The following is a 17,112-nucleotide window of genomic DNA, read 5'->3' on the forward strand; positions in this document are numbered from 1 at the left end:
TATTTGTAAGTAAGCTGGTACTGGTTATGCTGCTATCCAAGAGAATAGTAGAAGAATTTGGAAGATACTTAGCAGAGGCTTAAAGGTGGAAGAAGTGGTGGGTTTGGTGAGGGTGGGGTGGGGGTTGCACCTAAAAAGGTTTTGTTTCCTTGCACTACTATCTTCTATGAAATGTAGTGGAGGACATAAAAAAAGCCTGGCTGTAGTTCTAGCTTTTGTCTTTAGATTTGTGCTTTCTTTATTTTTTCCTGGCCATCTGCAGCAAGCTTGCACAGTATGAATATTAGACCTGTTAAAGCTGAATCTACCACAAAATATTTAATTGCTGCTTTTAAAGCAGCAAGCAGTTTAATAATTGTTCTTAAATCATTTAGTTCTTGAGAAATCGCCCTCCCTTTCCCCCATTCTCTAACTCATCCTCACAGCTGCATCCTTTCATTTTATTAAAACATTCAGCTATACAAATGAGCTCATTTTGGCCATGAAAATGAGAGAGGACAGGAGATCCGTTGATCTTTTGACTTGCTGCAAGATACAGTCATGCCATCTCATTCATGACTGCTGCTGGGAAGCTTTTCCAGCTATCAGGTCATTAAAGGTGGTTGTGTCTTGGACCTGATACCTTCTTTCTGATGCTGTACTGGGGATGTGAGGGACCCTGCTTCTTGCCTCCTGGGCTGTGTACTGAAAGGATCCAACACCGGACCTCAGCTGCTTCCTGCAGCATCCTCTGTGGAGGAAGTGTTTCTTGTCTGTGCAGGCGAAAATAAATAAATAATGGAGCAAAGCAAGAAAGAATGTGCTTTACTTGAGATATTTCATTACGTTTCTGATTGTCTTATCTCTGGCCTCAGAGATAAGGCAGCCTCAGGCTGACTTAAACCAATTGTAGTTTCTCCCCTCTGCTCCTGCAGTAGTGTTTTTTTTATCCTTACAACGAAGATCTGATGCGCCCTTCAAAGGCCTGTGTTCCTCAGACATCCATTCTAATGCTTAAGTATCAATCTAGGTTAAGTGTGATAATGTGCCATCCAAATCTTTGCTGAAAATTAATGATTACTTTTTATATAAATTAAAAGTTGCTCACTGTCCTCATCGGTACTTAGTTGCATTTTTATTTACTTCATGACCCTGTTGTTTCCTCACTAGGAAATGTGTTTATCCTTCTAAAGCCATTATTGCAATAGTCCGTTCCCACAGAATGGTCTGTTCCTTTCTTAGGGTGTTGGCCACAGCAGGATGCAGCCCTATTGATGTAAGAAAGGCACTCCCAACTGAGGGGAGGTCACATCTCCTCTTTGAGCTTCATGGATAGTGGTGGAAGGGAGTGCTGTTTTCCATGGAACTTAGCTTGACTATTTCTATGATGCTTCAGCGATCACTTCTGGCTAGTTATCATCCTTGGGCTTGAATATCTTAACATCGTCTTTATCAGCGCGGCTTCATTTTCCCAAGTATCCTGGCAGCTGAATCATCTCTTCCAACTGGAAAACTGGGTGGATAATGTCATTATCTATGGCTTTTAGATCCACGCTCTCCAATTTTATCCATAGCACTTTATACACGTGTGGTACAATGCAGAAAACTGTGCTTCGTGCTAATTTTTGTGGTATATTAGTAAATAATTAACTTGAGGCATGTAGAAAACAAAGCTTTGTCTCAGGGCTCAATTGCATATATATGGAGAGGGGTAGGTATCAGTAGAGAGTACTAGTCCAGCTGTAATGTTTAATAATGCACACAAATCACTGCATCCTCCTTGTTAAATTTCTGATCCATAGGGACAGCCTGAAGCAGCTGGTTAGCTCTGTTCCTCTTGCACTACAAAGCAAGATGCTTGGATCAGATCCTTAGCATTGTGATTATGGGACTTGGCAGCAAAGTCAGCTCAAGGAGTTCCCGCTCCTGATCACCTCCTTAAGCCCTTACTGGTGTGTTATTGCTCAGTTTGAGGCTCCAAAACGCAGCCAGAGCTCTTGTTTGTGGTGTGTTTCTGTGAACCGTATCACTGAACTGAACTGACCCAGGGGTCAGGGCAGGGCTGGCATTGCAGACCCTGCTGTGTAACCCCAGCCTGATGCTCCAGAGCCAGCTAAGATAAGATTGCTGGTGTTATCCCAGATGATGCATACATCCCATAGAAACTCTGCACATTTAACATCAAAATGCTGTTTTGGACATACTGAGATATGGTGATGTCAATTTAATTTCTCAGGCTATGGAGCAGATTAGACTGCAAAAGAGCAGGATGCTGACTTAGCTGTCAGCTGGTTTTCTGCTGCTGACATGAGGTGCAGTGCTCCTTTCAGCACAGACAATAAATGATCATCCACGTAAATTCTCTTTTAACCCCTAGTGTGTTGCCAGGCTTTTGCTCTAGGAAACAGAAATGCTTGTGTAATCTCTTTCATTCTTTCCCACAGCCAAATTCATGTTTTCAGACTCCTGCCTGCAGTGCACCTCCAGCCCCAGTGCTGACGCAGTGACCAGAGACAATCCAGTGCGACAGCAGACCCTGGCACAGCATTGATTTCGTAACGTAGTGTATTTCGGCATTAATATTTAGTATCAGTGCTTTCACATTAGTCATCTCTAGCATTCATTTAATGTGGAGTTCACATTCATTATTTGCGAAGGGAAAAAAGCATATTTGATTTCCAGAAATGCAAACTGCAGGAGCAGCTGAGGAAAAGCAACTTCATGCAACTGACTGCTGTGGGCTTTGCCTGTCCTTGAGCGCTGCACTCAGCAGCACCTGCCTAGCGGCCAGAGCTGAGATGGTTCTGCATAGTCCTGACTGGAAAGCCAAGAGTAAATGGGTAGGCAGACAGGTGATGTTCACAGTACGTTACAGGCTGAGACGAGGAGTCTCTCCTTTGGTACAGTCTGCCTCAGTAGTGGGTAAAGATGGTGTTCCTCAGCCACCAGCACTACAACTTTGAGAACGCAGTCAGTCCATGGGCATTTCTGTTCTCGAAGCGATGCCTACTTTTTCATTTTGAAAGGAGGGCACCATTATCTGCTCTTCAAAATGTAAACCCGTGGCATTTTTCACAGCTTTCGTCACGCTCTGAAGAAGTAAACTCTTCCCCTCTCAACCAGGAAAAAAAAAATCTTTTATTAATAATGTTCACCAAGAAAACCATTTTTACTTTACCTTTTAGATCCAGATGACTGCTCTGCAGCCTCAAATAGGAGCTACCCAAGCAGGCACGGACACCCTGAATGTGTGGGCTCTGTCACAACTGCCCTGCTCCTCAGTGAGATGCTGATGTGTGTGCTTGTCCTGTTCCAAACCACAGAAACAGCCCTTTGAGATCTTTTCTCCTGGGCAAATCCCTGAAGCTGACCATTATTTAGCTAGGCCAATGCAGTGAGACTGGCCAAAAGTGGAGGCCAGTCCCCAAAGAACCAGCATATAAAGGACTTCTTCTCTTCCTGATAGTCTACACAAGGCAGCAACGTACCATAACACAGGTTTTGTTTCCTTCCTGACCTACAAATCCAATAAATGGTGATGGGGAGTCACCATCTTTCATGAGAAAATAAACGACAGCTTTGAAAGCCTCAACCAAAGTGTATCAACAGGTGTATTTCTAACAGCTGCCTGCCCGTGTGGAACAAGTTAAGGGATAGCAGTCCCTGAGCGTTCCTCTTGATGTCAGTGGGAGCTGTGCCACTTACCACTGGAGCCAAATTTCACCGTATGCAAAATGGGTTGAAAAGAACAGAAAAACTATACAGGATAGTAATTACCGATCACTTAGAATAGCAAAATAAGTGCTTCTCCTCACTGTGTCGCCAGTGTCACCGCTGTGTCAGGTCAGTTATAGCTGATCTGACCGTAAAAAAAAAGAACATTTCAGTAATCCTCTGAATAAGTTTCCCCTTCACATGCAAATAAAGATCAGTTATAGGCTGCTGCAATGGTAACAAACATCAGCGGATGCCAAAGGCTGCAATCTTAGCACATTCGTTTTGGAAACCTCTTACATAACTTGCATAATTTAAATATTTACAAAATATAAACTTTCTCGTCTTATCAAAAATAGGTCTTTGCACATTTAAACAACAGAAATCCTTTTCCCGTGATGCTTTTTTTAAACCAGGAATTGTATCACTGCATAAAAATAAACAACCTTTTTTTCCAGATGTAAAAGAGAATTAAGCCAACATATGGAGGGGAGAAAACGTTATTGATAACAGTTGAAATCTTTTAGTGGTGTGAGCCAATCCTTCAGTGACATTGTGCATTGAACTGACTTGGGATACCAATGACAAGTTCTAGCTGTAGCTGCTATAACAGAATGTGCTTGGAGTGTTTAAAATCTCTCATTTTATGACAGATTTCATAGGGCTGAGTCTCACGTGGCTAATTGTGAAGTTGTTGGTGAGCCCCACCAGGATGGCTGAAGATGGCAGGTTATCACACGCAGTCCAGCACTGGGGTGATGATGGGTTGATTGCAAATCAACTGCTGAGGTTGCTGAGGGTGCTGAGGAGATACCTGTGAGGGACTGCACTTCCCTCAAATACCAAGCTGTATTTCTGTCCCTCTTCAGACCTGGCCTTTGAGCATTTAAAAGACAACTTGTACAAGACCCTGAGGTTGCTATTTGGCACTCCGTGCTCACCACATTCACTGAACCATGCTCCAGCCTCCCTGCTCTGGGCACAGTTTGCTCCAGGCCAATGGGCCATCCTCTCCTATCCCACCTCTCCATAGGCACACACATTTCTGGGTACCGGGAGCAATCCTGCACACCACACAGAGAGCTTTTTGAAAGGTCACAAAGGAAATGCTCCAGGGTGAGCAGAACATACAGCATTCCTGTTTTTTTTTTTCATAAGACTGGTAGAAATGAATCATCTAGCAGATCCATCTGATGTGTTTTATAGGCCTCATAGCCCTCCATCCTCTGGCTAATAAGATATTGGGTTCTCTGCACTGTGCCTGCCGACCACATTGATCTTCAAGATGTTGTGGCTATCCAAGTCCCAAAGAGATTTTAACTCTATCACGGAGATAGCTCAAATGTGCCACTGTCTTTCCCTGTTGCTGTGGCTGTCCCTCTGTGCAGGCTGCTCTTCACACACGGCTTTCATACACCAACTGTTTGGAGTACGCTCTGTTTGGTGGCGCCTGTTCCCCCAGAGGCAGATCCCCAATAGTCCCTGTCCTGGTAACTGCTGCCTGCTTGGCAGCTGTGTGCACAGCCTGCTGTGGGGTGATTCAGCTGTTTCTGTGCTGAGCCCTACTTGCAGGTGTGTACGTCGGTCATGGTCTCGCACCGCCGGCAGCGCACGTAGCAGCACCAGACAAACTTGCACTCACACCTCTCCACATGCCTGACCACATGTGTGTTGTACCCGCGCCCGCAGCACAGCAGGTTGCAGCCATCGGGTCCATCTGATGTGCGGTTGCATTCCCTGCCCTGAGTCCCAGGGATGCCCAGTTTCTGATCTTCGACACAGTAATTGGGTGATTTGTTCACGTACAGCAGGTCTTCTTTCTGGATTGGTATTTTCCTCTGGCTCTTCTCTTTCCTGCGTAGCTTTTTTTTCATCTTGTCTGATATCTGTATGCTGTTTTCATACTTATCCTTTAAAAATCGTCCAATCTTTTCAAAGGAGGACATGGTTTTCCAGCAAGTTTTCACAGCGCACGACCCAGAAACACCATGACAACGGCAGTCCACTGACATCAGCTTTGCTACAGCCTGAAAGCAAAGGGAGAAGACATTTGGACGTGGTCTTTCATTCATTGAGAATACGGCCTGATATCAGTAACCCAGAAGTCTCTACCTATTTAATATTGCTACTGCCACCAGACCATAGGAAGGTGCATTTTATGAAGCCAGTTTCTATATCCAGGCTTCCAGCATGAGTAGCCCAATGGCAGAATGGCTGAGGTTGGCAATCTCTGCTCCAGCAGGGAAGCCCAGTGCAGTGTGCCCAGGGCCACATCCAAGTGGCTACGGAAGATCTCCAAAGGGGAGACTGCACAACCTCTGGGCAGCCTGTGTTGGTGCTCAAAAGGTCTCCAGAAATGACCTACATATGCACCATGCAATGGCAATAACTAAGTAGTATCTAAACGCCAATATCAGAAGTTTGTATTTCTCACTAGCTTTTCTTTCTGAAGTGCGTATGGCCCTTGTGGGAAACAACAGGAGGGGAAGCAGCAAAGGGTCAGGTAACAGCACAATTCCTGAGATGGAAAAGAATTAGCATCTGTGACATCTTCTAAGGGTGCCTTGGGGCCACCATCCAGATCACCGGTCACAATGCAGTCTGTGACCAGAGTGACAGGAATGGCTTGAGGCGCCTTAGGAGCATCTGTGTGACCAATGTGGCCCAGCAGCTGAACCCACAGATTCATGGAGTGCCCCAGAGCATGGGTACTCTCATCCATGAGCTGCAGGGATAAGCCATGGAAGGAGACACTGGAACTCTCCAAAGCTCAATCTTCTGAAGTAAATCTAAGGTGTTTCTTACAGTGCCAAACCCTGATCTTGAAACGTAGGTATACACATACTACAATCAGTTTCCACTGTTTCCCATGCCCTTAAATGGGCTACACATCTACGCTTGGATGAATGCAAGCACTGGGCTGCACAACAGCCATCCAACCAGCAGTGGGAATCTGCAGCCCATGTTAAGCTTTTGCAACACACAAGAATTTTGGCTCACTTTATTATGAAAGCAAGACTCCAAGAACTTGAAACTGCAAACAACCAATAACTTCCTTTATCTGGGACTGTAATTCAGACAGTTAGCAGACAACCAGCATAATACTTCCTTCTAGAATAACTAACAGTCATGGTTAGTTAGACTTTTGACACATTACAGTTATTAAAAAGTTAAGGAAAAAAATAATCGCATATAAGATACAGCGAAAGGATAAGGTGTTCTAATTTGAGCTTCATTTTACCTTTTCAATTGTTGTATTCTTTGTTGCCATCTGTGGGATCACATAGGCTGCTGGTTAATTGTGTGTAATGTGCTATGCTATTCCATTTTATTGGCCTTTTGTATCACATTTCCAGAATAAAGGTAGTTAGTTAGAAAATGTAATGGGAAGAGAGAATTGTATTTTTTTTCTTAAAACTTCTCATGCAGCAAAATCAATACAGATTCAAAATGTTCTTCTATGGAGGAAACACTATATTCTACAGTGGAGGAAAGATAAAACCTTCATGCTGTTTATTAAAGCTCACCCTAAATCTTTGGTTCCTTCACAGCACCCACAGATAGTAACCACTGCCAATCTATTTTCCTCAAACTATCTTAGGAAAGAAAAAAAAGGGAGAAAATAAACCCATCTAACACCTTCTCTTAGTTTTCCTGGAGAAATAAGTTTAATTTGTGCCTGTTCTCAAGTCCAGATCCCGTGGTGAGAGCAGAGCCCTGGGAGCCTTGATACATACATACTTGATACATACATACTACAAACCATTTACAAACAGAAAGGATTTCGTAGTATTTTCCAGTTTCTAATGATCATTTATTTGAACCACAGCAAGTAGTTGAAGTGCTGAAGTAGTTTGAAACCTCATGGTACTGTAAGCCTTGTAAAGTTACAGATGCAATGTTAGTCTTCACTGCAGCACGACAAGGTGCTAACTAGGGAAGAAACAGCAGAGGGAAAACACAGGGCTTGGTTTGAAGAAAAAAATGTACTTCCAAGTCTGCTACACCAAGAGACAGTAAAACCTGGATGAGTAAGAATGATTCAGATATTGTCTGGGGAATTCCTGAACACGTCCGCTAGGTGTTAATGGTGAGTGACCTCCATGTGGGCAGCTAGCCCAGCAGTGACACTCAGGGGTCTTTCTCTGAGGATAAATTAATGGAAACTAAAGGGAGACAGATTATAAACAGGAGTGGAAGATGATATTGGAGGCTTGGGTTAATGTCAAAGTATAAAAAAAACAGCATACATTAGCTGTATATGGAACATCAGATCAATGTGAGAGCTACCAGTGTACATCTGTGTGGAGTCGTTGAGAACATACACTGCAATCACAAACATTTGTGTTCTTGTTCAGTGTGGCTCTGGCTCCTTCCATAAAGTTTTGATGCAATCTGCTTTCAAATGATTGATGGTGTCATCATAGTTGTGCTTGACCCTAGGTTACTGCTTCCCAGCTGCTAGAATGGGCAGGTTTTCTGGTTGGATACCAACATATTTTGGGCCAACTCTGCTGACAGCACTGGGAGCTCACATCTTGCTTTGGCTGATTACAAAACACAGGGCTAGACCTCTAGCTGTCATGTGAATTCCATTAACAAACTCGAAAAGTTGAACATCTGGCAAAATTTAGAGACTTGGAATCTTCTCTTGCTTTTTTTCTTGGCAACAAATCTAATCCAGTGCCTACAGAGCTGACACAGCCCTTCTGTGGGGACGTGGCTACAACACACTCTAGTGCCCAGAGAAGCATCCAGCTTCACTCCCCAGCCGGTGTTTGGTGTTACATCTCTAGGTTCACATGGGGAATATTTTCAGTTATTCATTAAATACTGGGACAGAAGTCTCCCTAAATAGCAAAACTTCATACAGATGTTAGGATGATCACACATTGCTGATCACACAAACACAGTGGACACGTATCCACCAGTACAGGGTAGGACAGGTTTTTGGTTTCCCTAGGCTGGTCATGAAACCAAGATGGCTGTTTGCTTGTGAGAAACGACCAGCATAGAACTAAGACAGGTCTATGATGGTCATATTCAACCAGCTTGCCTTTTGCTGGCCCTAAATTGTGTTGGTGCTGGCAGAAGAAAACGGTTGAAGTGTTAAACTGGACATATTTAACACTGCTGATCTGTGTTTAAAAACAACCTAAAAGAAGACCATTTTTGGGTGACTTCCCTTCACTGATCTGATGTAATTAAGTGAGGGAGTGATATGGGAAGGGAAGTTGTGGCTGCAACAGGCAGATGGGCAGAAAGCAGAGATTCAGCTGCAGCTGAGTGTCAGTGGAACTGTAGTCTGTGTACCCCTTACTGCCAATCATGGCTGAATAACTCCCCATCAAGCCCTGTTTGCCATCCCTGTTCTCAACTGTGAGGCTGGGACTGCAACCACTTGCTTTACAGAGGAAATGGGCAACTGCAATCAAGTATCTTAATTTAAGGCCCCAACAGATGAGTACTCATGAAGACGTGCACATATTCTAACGGAGGTACAACACTAAAGAATGCTTGCAAATTGCTATCAATTCTCAAGTACCAACTAAAATTAAGCCCCTGATGAGCTAACCTATTTGCATGTGAGAGGACAAGTCCTGCAGGTCAATACACTTCCACTAGTGTGTAACTGAGCAGGAACTCTTCCACCTTTGGAAAAATATTATTACAGTAGTACCTATTTTTTCCATAAGGCAGCTCACATAGGCATATCTAAGTACACTGAACAGTATGATGCCAAAAGATGAAGAACAATTATCCTGCAGCAGAATAAGGAATGAAATACGGACCTTTGGAGGTTCAAGTTAGTACTATAAACAAAACACAACTCAGTCAAAGTATCATTACTCTTTTAGAATTGATATACCTTGGACTTAACTATGAAATGTAGAGATATAAAATGGGAATGGGAAAGGAACAAGAGGATTCCCCACATACCATTTCTATGAGTTACTCCAAACAAACAGTATTGTCCCTGGAAGATTGCTCTTGCAAGACACACAACCAGGAACATGACAGTATTTATTACAAAAGGTCATTAGGTACCAATATGTATTGCAAAACATCCTTTCTATAAGCCCCAAAACATGAAAGTCAGTATTTTCCAACATCTATCAAGGATTTTGAAGTTAGAAAATCTAAGAGTTCTGTTAAACTTTACTTCAGTTAATATCACTATTAAAAATCCCAAGGACCAACAATAAATGTTATCTTTCATCCTGGACAATGGTCAAAATATTTACTTCAGCCTACAGATTGCTATTAAGTTACAAAATATTTAGGCACAGATGCTGACTGAATACTCTGCATATTTTCATTCAAGATAATGAACCATAAATGCACCACTGCTAGAAAACCACCAAAGCTAAGTATCTTCAGGCTTGCAGTAGATGGTGGGTTTTTCTTTTCAGTGAAGTTAACTTGGAAAAAAATGGTCACATGCACCATATGCACCACATTTAATGAGAAGTCTGAAACCCTACACTGTCCTTAGGACCTGATGGACCCTGATGGATCACCATAGATGAGCTGCTCCAACTTAAAAGACATTAGCTCCAGCTCTCTTTAAAGCTAACCTGACCTCAAACAGCAGGGCTGGCCTACCTGCAGTAGGCAGCTGTAAACCAATGTGGGCATGGCTGAGCTCTGAGTACAAGGATGGTGCAGGCAGAATCGATGCTATCGCTGAAGGCAAGAAGACAGCAAATTGCTGCTGAGCTAAGTACAAATAGAGGTAGAAGAGAGAACAGGGCTTCTAGGAAACAATCTGTGTCACTGCCACCTAAACTCACAAATAACATCTCTTTTCCTCCAGAGTTCATCAAGTGTCTTGCACTGTGTTTCCAAGTCTCCACTGCCTCACTGATCTAAGAAAATGGCACTCTATCATAGTTCTGTTTTACTGATTACCATGAATTCGGTTCTTTTCATCAGCCTCTGGACTGGGTGATACAACAGAAGTCTCAGTGTACATGAAAAGCAGGTTGGCAGGAGTGGACCAAAATATCACTGTGGATTGTTGTTCTCTTTCTAATGACAAATATGGCCATCAAAATAAAAATCTATATCTGTATCACATGTTAAATAACGATCTTAAAGAGAGATTATTTTCTGAAGATTATTACCTCCTCCCTTAATTATTTCTCTTTACAAACATGACTAATAATCTTTTGCTCTTTCTCTAATGAATAACCATTTAATCTCCTCCCCTTTTGTTAATATCCCCCACTACACAATACCAACCACCATTCCTCGGAGATGATTTAGCTGTCTGACATCTGATTAAACTTAAAGTAACTGTTCTCAGTGTCTATTTTGTTTTCAAGTTTATTTCATAGAACTGGAGGATGGTTTGTGTTGGAAGGGAATTAAAGCCCATCCAATCCCAACCCTGTGCCATGGGCAGGGCTGCCACCCACAGCTCAGGCTGCCCAGGATCCCATCCAACCTGGCCTTGAGTGCCTGCAGGTATGAAGCATCCACAGCTTCTCTGGGCAGACTGTGCCAGGGCCTCACTAGCCTCTGAGTAAAGCATTTCCTCCCAAGATATAATCTAAACTGTCCCTCCTTTAGTTTAAAGCCATTCTCCTTTGTCCCATCACTACACTCTCGGATACTGAGTATCTCCCCATCTTTCATGTAGGCTCCCTTCAGGTACTGGAAGGCAGCTATAAGGCCTCTTCAAGGCCTTCTCCATGCAGAACAACTCCAGCTGTCTCAGTCTGTTTCAATAGGAGGTCTTCAGACCTAAAAAGGGTGTATGTCTCTCAAAGATTTTCTATTTTCCCAGCAATATAACTTAATTAAATAAAATATATTACCTCATAACATGTAAAAGTAAGTTTACTTTAAAACAGCTTGCAGTGCTACCACCGTGGCTCTTTTTTGAAACACTGGCTTACTGTGGCTATTCCCAAACCATATCTGATAGGAAAATTATTTCCACTAAACCCAGCCATGCTTTTACTGAAATTTCAGAGTTACAATGTCAACCAGCAAGTGTGAACAATATGTTGTCCAAAACCAGAGAGTCGCCATTTCTTTTCTTCAGTTACAGCACTGTTACCGAGCAGAACAGATTACGGGGCCAGAGAGAGCCATCAAATGCTTATGAAGTTAAAAACTCCCGTGTAAAGCAGGGAAACTAATTTTAGAGTAAGAACCAGAACTCTGTCATTGCAGATGTAAACCTCAGCCACCTGACTACAGACTCAGATCACCTGTAGTAGCTGCTTTTTCTGCCCCATTTATCAGGATACTCTGCAGACCAGCACAGAGGACCCAGCATCCCACACACATGCACTGTATGATGGCAGGAACACTTACTCTGCTGCCAGGGCTTTGAATTCTCCTTGGAGAACTGTAGGAGAGCTGTTGTTTTCAACTCATCTTTCAAAGGAAAAGGTTGAATCTCCTTCTCCTCATTAATCCTAGACTACTGCCCACAGATGAGGACCCCAGACTGTGGATCCCAAATGAATGATGGTCTCCAGTGAGTCTATTCATTCACCATTAGAAAGAATTAGAATTAAAAACCCAAGCAATAATGGAATATTACAGATAAAGTAGTATTCTGATAATGAGACTAGTTAAAGTTTGCTATGGAATAGAGTATGGATTATCTATTTGTGAGCACTTTGATAAGCACTCCAGAACCAACTTGTACTTTGTGGATTTTATTTACTTCAGTTACTTAGTTAAGCACAACTTGATTCTGGGTTTGTAACTGTCACTTTGGAGGTGTCAGCCCAATTCTTGCCACTTGGACCTGCAGTCAAGGACCAGCCTCACTTGTCTGACGCTATTTGTGAACAGAACAAGGCTAACCATGGCTCCCACGTCCAGCAGCAACACGTACCTGCCTCCCAGCCTCGTTGTTGTGCAGGTTCATCGCCAGCAGCCCGTTGCCACTCTTTCCTGACGCATTCCTGATGGGCGCATCCAGGAAGCTCCTGCTGAAGGACATCCCATAGTGGATGTCGTCGGAGCAGCCGCCCCAGTGCCAGCCCTCGCTGGCCGAGCCCCCGCCCTGCAGCTTGGTGTCACAGGAGCACTCGGTCACGTTTCCTGCGCTGCAGGAGCGGGTCACGGCGTGCACCAGCCCTGCTGCCGTCACGGCATACACAAACGCGGACTCCTTTGTGCCTGCAAGGCAATGCAGGGCTGTTAGCTCACGGCTCCTTCGCACTGCATCCTGGCAGAGCTGAGGGAACCAATTTTACCAGCCAGAGAATTATTAAAATGGAACAGTTCTGAACTGAAAAGCTGTCAAGGTTTGGTCTCCAGAGTTAACTTCTTTAGAACTGGCAATATTCACACCCAGAAAAAAACACTCCAGTGCCTATTCATGTGACTGTGCTATTCATTCTGCTGTTTCTGGCTGCTCGATTCTTGGTAACTGCTTTCTAAATCTGGTTGGGAACTTTATCAGTCAATGAAACTTCTGAGCCAATAAAGCTTTAATCAAAGCAAAGAACAACAAAAACTCCTCACCCAACCTAACCCTTCTTACTCTTTCCCCCACTATGATTTTCACTATTTGTATCAATTGGATGAAGAAGTTAGTTTGGATCTTGGAGGATGAACTTCAAGATGTCAAGATCCCGGGGTCTGAGCAAACACTGAGGTTGTCATAATGCACAGAGCAAACAGCCCCCTGATTCTTAAGCCAGGTAATAGTTGGGATGGCACAAGAATATGTTGGCCACATGCTTCTCCAAAGAAAAAAAGACTGCAGCTCACAAAGCCCTTATCTGCTTCTGCTATATCTGCTATCTCCAAAGAAAAATGGATGCACTTGCTTGGGCCTCTCCAGCGATCCTGGCACAATGTGGCACAAAGCACTGCACACTCTCTAAGCAAACCTAAAATCAATGCCCAGCCACTAACTCCAGCTAAAATTTCCCTGCGCTAATCTCCACTGTTGTAACAACACCCTCCTGTTCCCAGTCCCAGTGCTCCTACTCATCAACTGGAACATTCTTGCTCCTTTTTCCTTTCCATGTCAGTCTGTGGTGCTGGTTCCATCACAAAACCTTTCCCTGGGAGCAGTGGAGCTGTGGCTCAGCAGTGTCACACAGCTGAGGGGCTTTAGTGGCAGTTCTTCCCATTGGCCAGAAGGACAAACAAGCAGTGCAAGTGGTTGCATAGGGAAGAGTGAAATTCTTGCTCCCCTCCCACATACATCTCTCCTTACTGCTTATTTTATGATTATTTTTCCCCACTCCTGTAGTATAAAGTGACGATTGCACAAAACCGGGACGAGGTGCTGCAATACTTAATGGAGCTCACGTCGGTGGCTGTGCTGAAATCAGCAAGCAGCCCTCAAAAGAAACCCATATGAGTAAGACCCTCAGACTGCCATTCCATACAAAGGCAAAGTCCCTGTTCCTGAAGAAATCTCAGCAGTTCCATCATCAGTTCATGTGGTGGGAGCAGCGCTGCTCTGGCTGTGCTGAGCACCACCTCTGACCGAGCACATGTGCAAAGTATTAAAGTAATTCCTGTTCAGTTTGGGGTGTGAGTAGTTTTTTACCTGCAAGCAAGCACCTTTTTGAAACCGTGTGTCACCCATTTAGCAATCGCGACACAAGTAAGGGCACATCAACCTCAGCCTAAGAATAACATTTCAACACAGTTGAGTAAGTGGGTCTACTTCAAGGCGCCGTCATCCCCGGGAGCGTAAAGCAGAGAATGACAACAGGTAGCAGCAGCAGCAGCAGCTCGGACAGACAACGCGGGCAGTCCCCGGGGCGACACTCACCGCTGCTCAGCTGCTGCCCGAAGGCTGCGGGCGGGCGGCGCGGGGCGGCGGGCGGCGGGCGGCAGTCCCAGCGCTCGTGTCGGAACTGGCTGCGGCACTCCTGGAGGCCGAGACGCGCTCCCTCCCGGATGGCGGGCACCAGCTCCGGCTTCTGCCTGCAAAGCTCCTGCTGCCCGGGGCTCAACGGAGGGCTGGCGCAGCCCGGTTTCTCCGGCCCGCCGGCGGCCGCGATGCCCAGCCACCTGCGGAACAGTCCCGTCAGCGCCGGGACCGGCGGACCCGCGCCGCGCTGCCCCCGATCGCCCCATCCCCGCGCCCGGTTACTCACATCCATGTGCCGCCCGCGGCGCCGGGGCAGAGGGCGAGCAGCACCGCTGCCCGCAGCACGCTTCGACCGAAGGCGGCCCCGCGTCCCATGGCCGCGCATCGAGCCCCTACTCGGCTCCGTCCTCCTCGGCGACAGCCCGGGCCGGTGGTGAGGGCGACGGGCGGAGAAGCATCGGGAGAGCTTTATTCCCTTCAAGGTGAGAAAGTTGGGCTTGATGCTTTTCCCCGGGTCGGTCCCGGCTCTGCCTCCTCCGGCCGCGCATTGGCCGCCCGGGGAGCGGGGCGGGCCGGGGCGGGGAGCGGGGAACTGAGCACCGATCCGCACCGCTCCGCACCGCCGCCCGCCCCTTGGTGCTGTCCTTCTCTTTCTCCGGGACTGAAGCTCCTAGGGGGGTGCTGACAGAGTGCCGGCACCGCGGGGTGTGCTGCAGGCACTGGGCTGCGGCGACTTCATGCACAGAAAGGAAGCACGAGGAGCGGTGGTCTTAATGAGATTGTTTCCCACACGTTTAATTTAAATGTCCCAGTACTTTTGTAGTGCACGATAACCGGCCCTAGAGCCAGATCACTGCTCATTTGCCTAGTCCTGTTAACTTGATTCTAAGTCTTATCAACTACTAATTTAGTATTTGTTAATCACTTAATCTGGTGCCAAAAGTCACCTTCAGCCTGATGCATGATGCAGAACATCACCGACGCCCTGGGCTTCCAGCTCTGCTTTGCGCACTGCACACAGCCCGGATAACAGTGCAGCTCTGGGCAGGCTCTGCTGAGACACAGCTGTAATTGAATGACACGGCTTCTGCTGACTGACAATAGCACTAAGCAAAGAGCAAAATAAATCATCTTGACGGACAGTTTATAAGAGCACGGCATGTAGAGAAATAATTGCATGAATGTGATGTACACCCCGCCTGTTTCCCGGTGCATGTACTAAGATATTTCAAGAGTGTTGGCTGGAGGTACAACCAGAGACATAAAACTGTCTCCTTCCTACTTCATGTTCCTTTGCCTGCTCTTAAAGGGTCTCCACAGCACTAACAGTGCTGGACAGATTCAACTTGGCCCAATAAGTCATTCAAATCTTCCACTGCAGCTTGTTTCTCTGCTCTGAATTTCAGCCTGGAGAACATCTGTTTGTGGTTGCAGAGGAACTTTGTCCAGAGTGAGGGAAGTGACAGAGGACCACACTGGGACACTTGCCCCCATTCTATGCTATTATAGCCATTAGGTAGTTAAGAAAATGTTTTGATCATATATGCTGGTGTAGAGTGAAGCAGTGCAATTTGAAGGGCTGATGCTAAAGGGTACATATTGTGAGGGACCTCTTGAGATCCTTCAGTTCATCCTATGTGCAGGACTGGAAACAGGACAATTTTTTCCATGAACATCTGATTTTAAGCAGTTTGGATTACTGTGTTTGTTTGTCCCAGCCCTCCATCTGCCTCTTTTCCCATCTGTTTCCAACCACTGACCCTCTGCCCACAGCTCCGTACCTCTTCCCTGGCTGCAGTGGCATGGTCACCCATCACAACTCCAGCCTCTTTCCTGCTCCTGTCCCCACTTTCTTCTCTGCCATTTGCATCATCTCTCTGCTTTGTTCCCTGGGCATAAGCAGCACAGCCAGGAGTGGCTGTTGCTCCAACAGAGGTCAGAAACTGAGCACGAGTCGTCAAAAATTGATCTAAATCAAGCAAGATAAATCTGGCTTATTTCTTATCTAACATTCATTGTCCAAGGTGGGGCTTTCTTTGCCTATTCATACTAAAACGCCCACAGTTTTCTGTTTTGAAAAGAAGACAATAAACTGTTGTTTAAGAAAAATCAAGAAGAAAAAAGAAGGAAATGTGTTCTCAGTGGAGTGGTGTTTCCTGACCAGACACTTAGAAATGTGCTATTTGATTATGATTAATATGATTGTGACAGAGATGATTGCAGATATGTAATTATTTTTTACTTCATTTTATTCTTCATTAGTTAAAGTACTCCTCTGTGTGGCGTCTGTATACATAATTGGATCACTCAGCAGATGATATACCTGGAAGACGGACTAAATATCTCTTCATGCAATTAATGGTTCCTGTTGTCACCATGACCAAGGCCTACTGTCCCTTTTACTTGTTAAGTTAAACACCCTCAAGTTTCCCTAAACAAGTCACCACTTTTGGAAGTTGTTTGGAAATCATTTTGGTTCAAGTGATTTTCTTTGTCTTGGAACTTCTGATGCTTAGCAGAGGCACCCGAATGTCAGAGCCACATGACATTCTGCATTATCCTTCCCACACATGTGGGCCCTACTGCCCAGTGGGGACAGCATCCCCTTATCT

At 45.2% G+C, this 17,112-nt stretch overlaps 1 protein-coding gene across 1 annotated transcript; it reads right to left on the bottom strand.

The window, feature by feature from the left end:
- Positions 1–3,070: 3,070 nt before the first annotated feature.
- On the bottom strand, positions 3,071–15,002 carry WNT16 (Wnt family member 16). The gene is made up of 4 exons (XM_072345886.1): positions 14,787–15,002; positions 14,459–14,700; positions 12,554–12,840; positions 3,071–5,720 (listed from the first exon to the last, which is right to left on the bottom strand). Exons 1-4 carry the CDS (start codon positions 14,873–14,875, stop codon positions 5,256–5,258), a joined length of 1,083 nt encoding a protein of 360 aa, XP_072201987.1. The 5' UTR covers positions 14,876–15,002; the 3' UTR covers positions 3,071–5,255.
- Positions 15,003–17,112: the final 2,110 nt, after the last annotated feature.

Source organism: Excalfactoria chinensis, chromosome 1 (assembly GCF_039878825.1).
Source record: "Excalfactoria chinensis isolate bCotChi1 chromosome 1, bCotChi1.hap2, whole genome shotgun sequence".
NCBI classification, from domain to species: Eukaryota; Metazoa; Chordata; class Aves; order Galliformes; family Phasianidae; genus Excalfactoria; species Excalfactoria chinensis.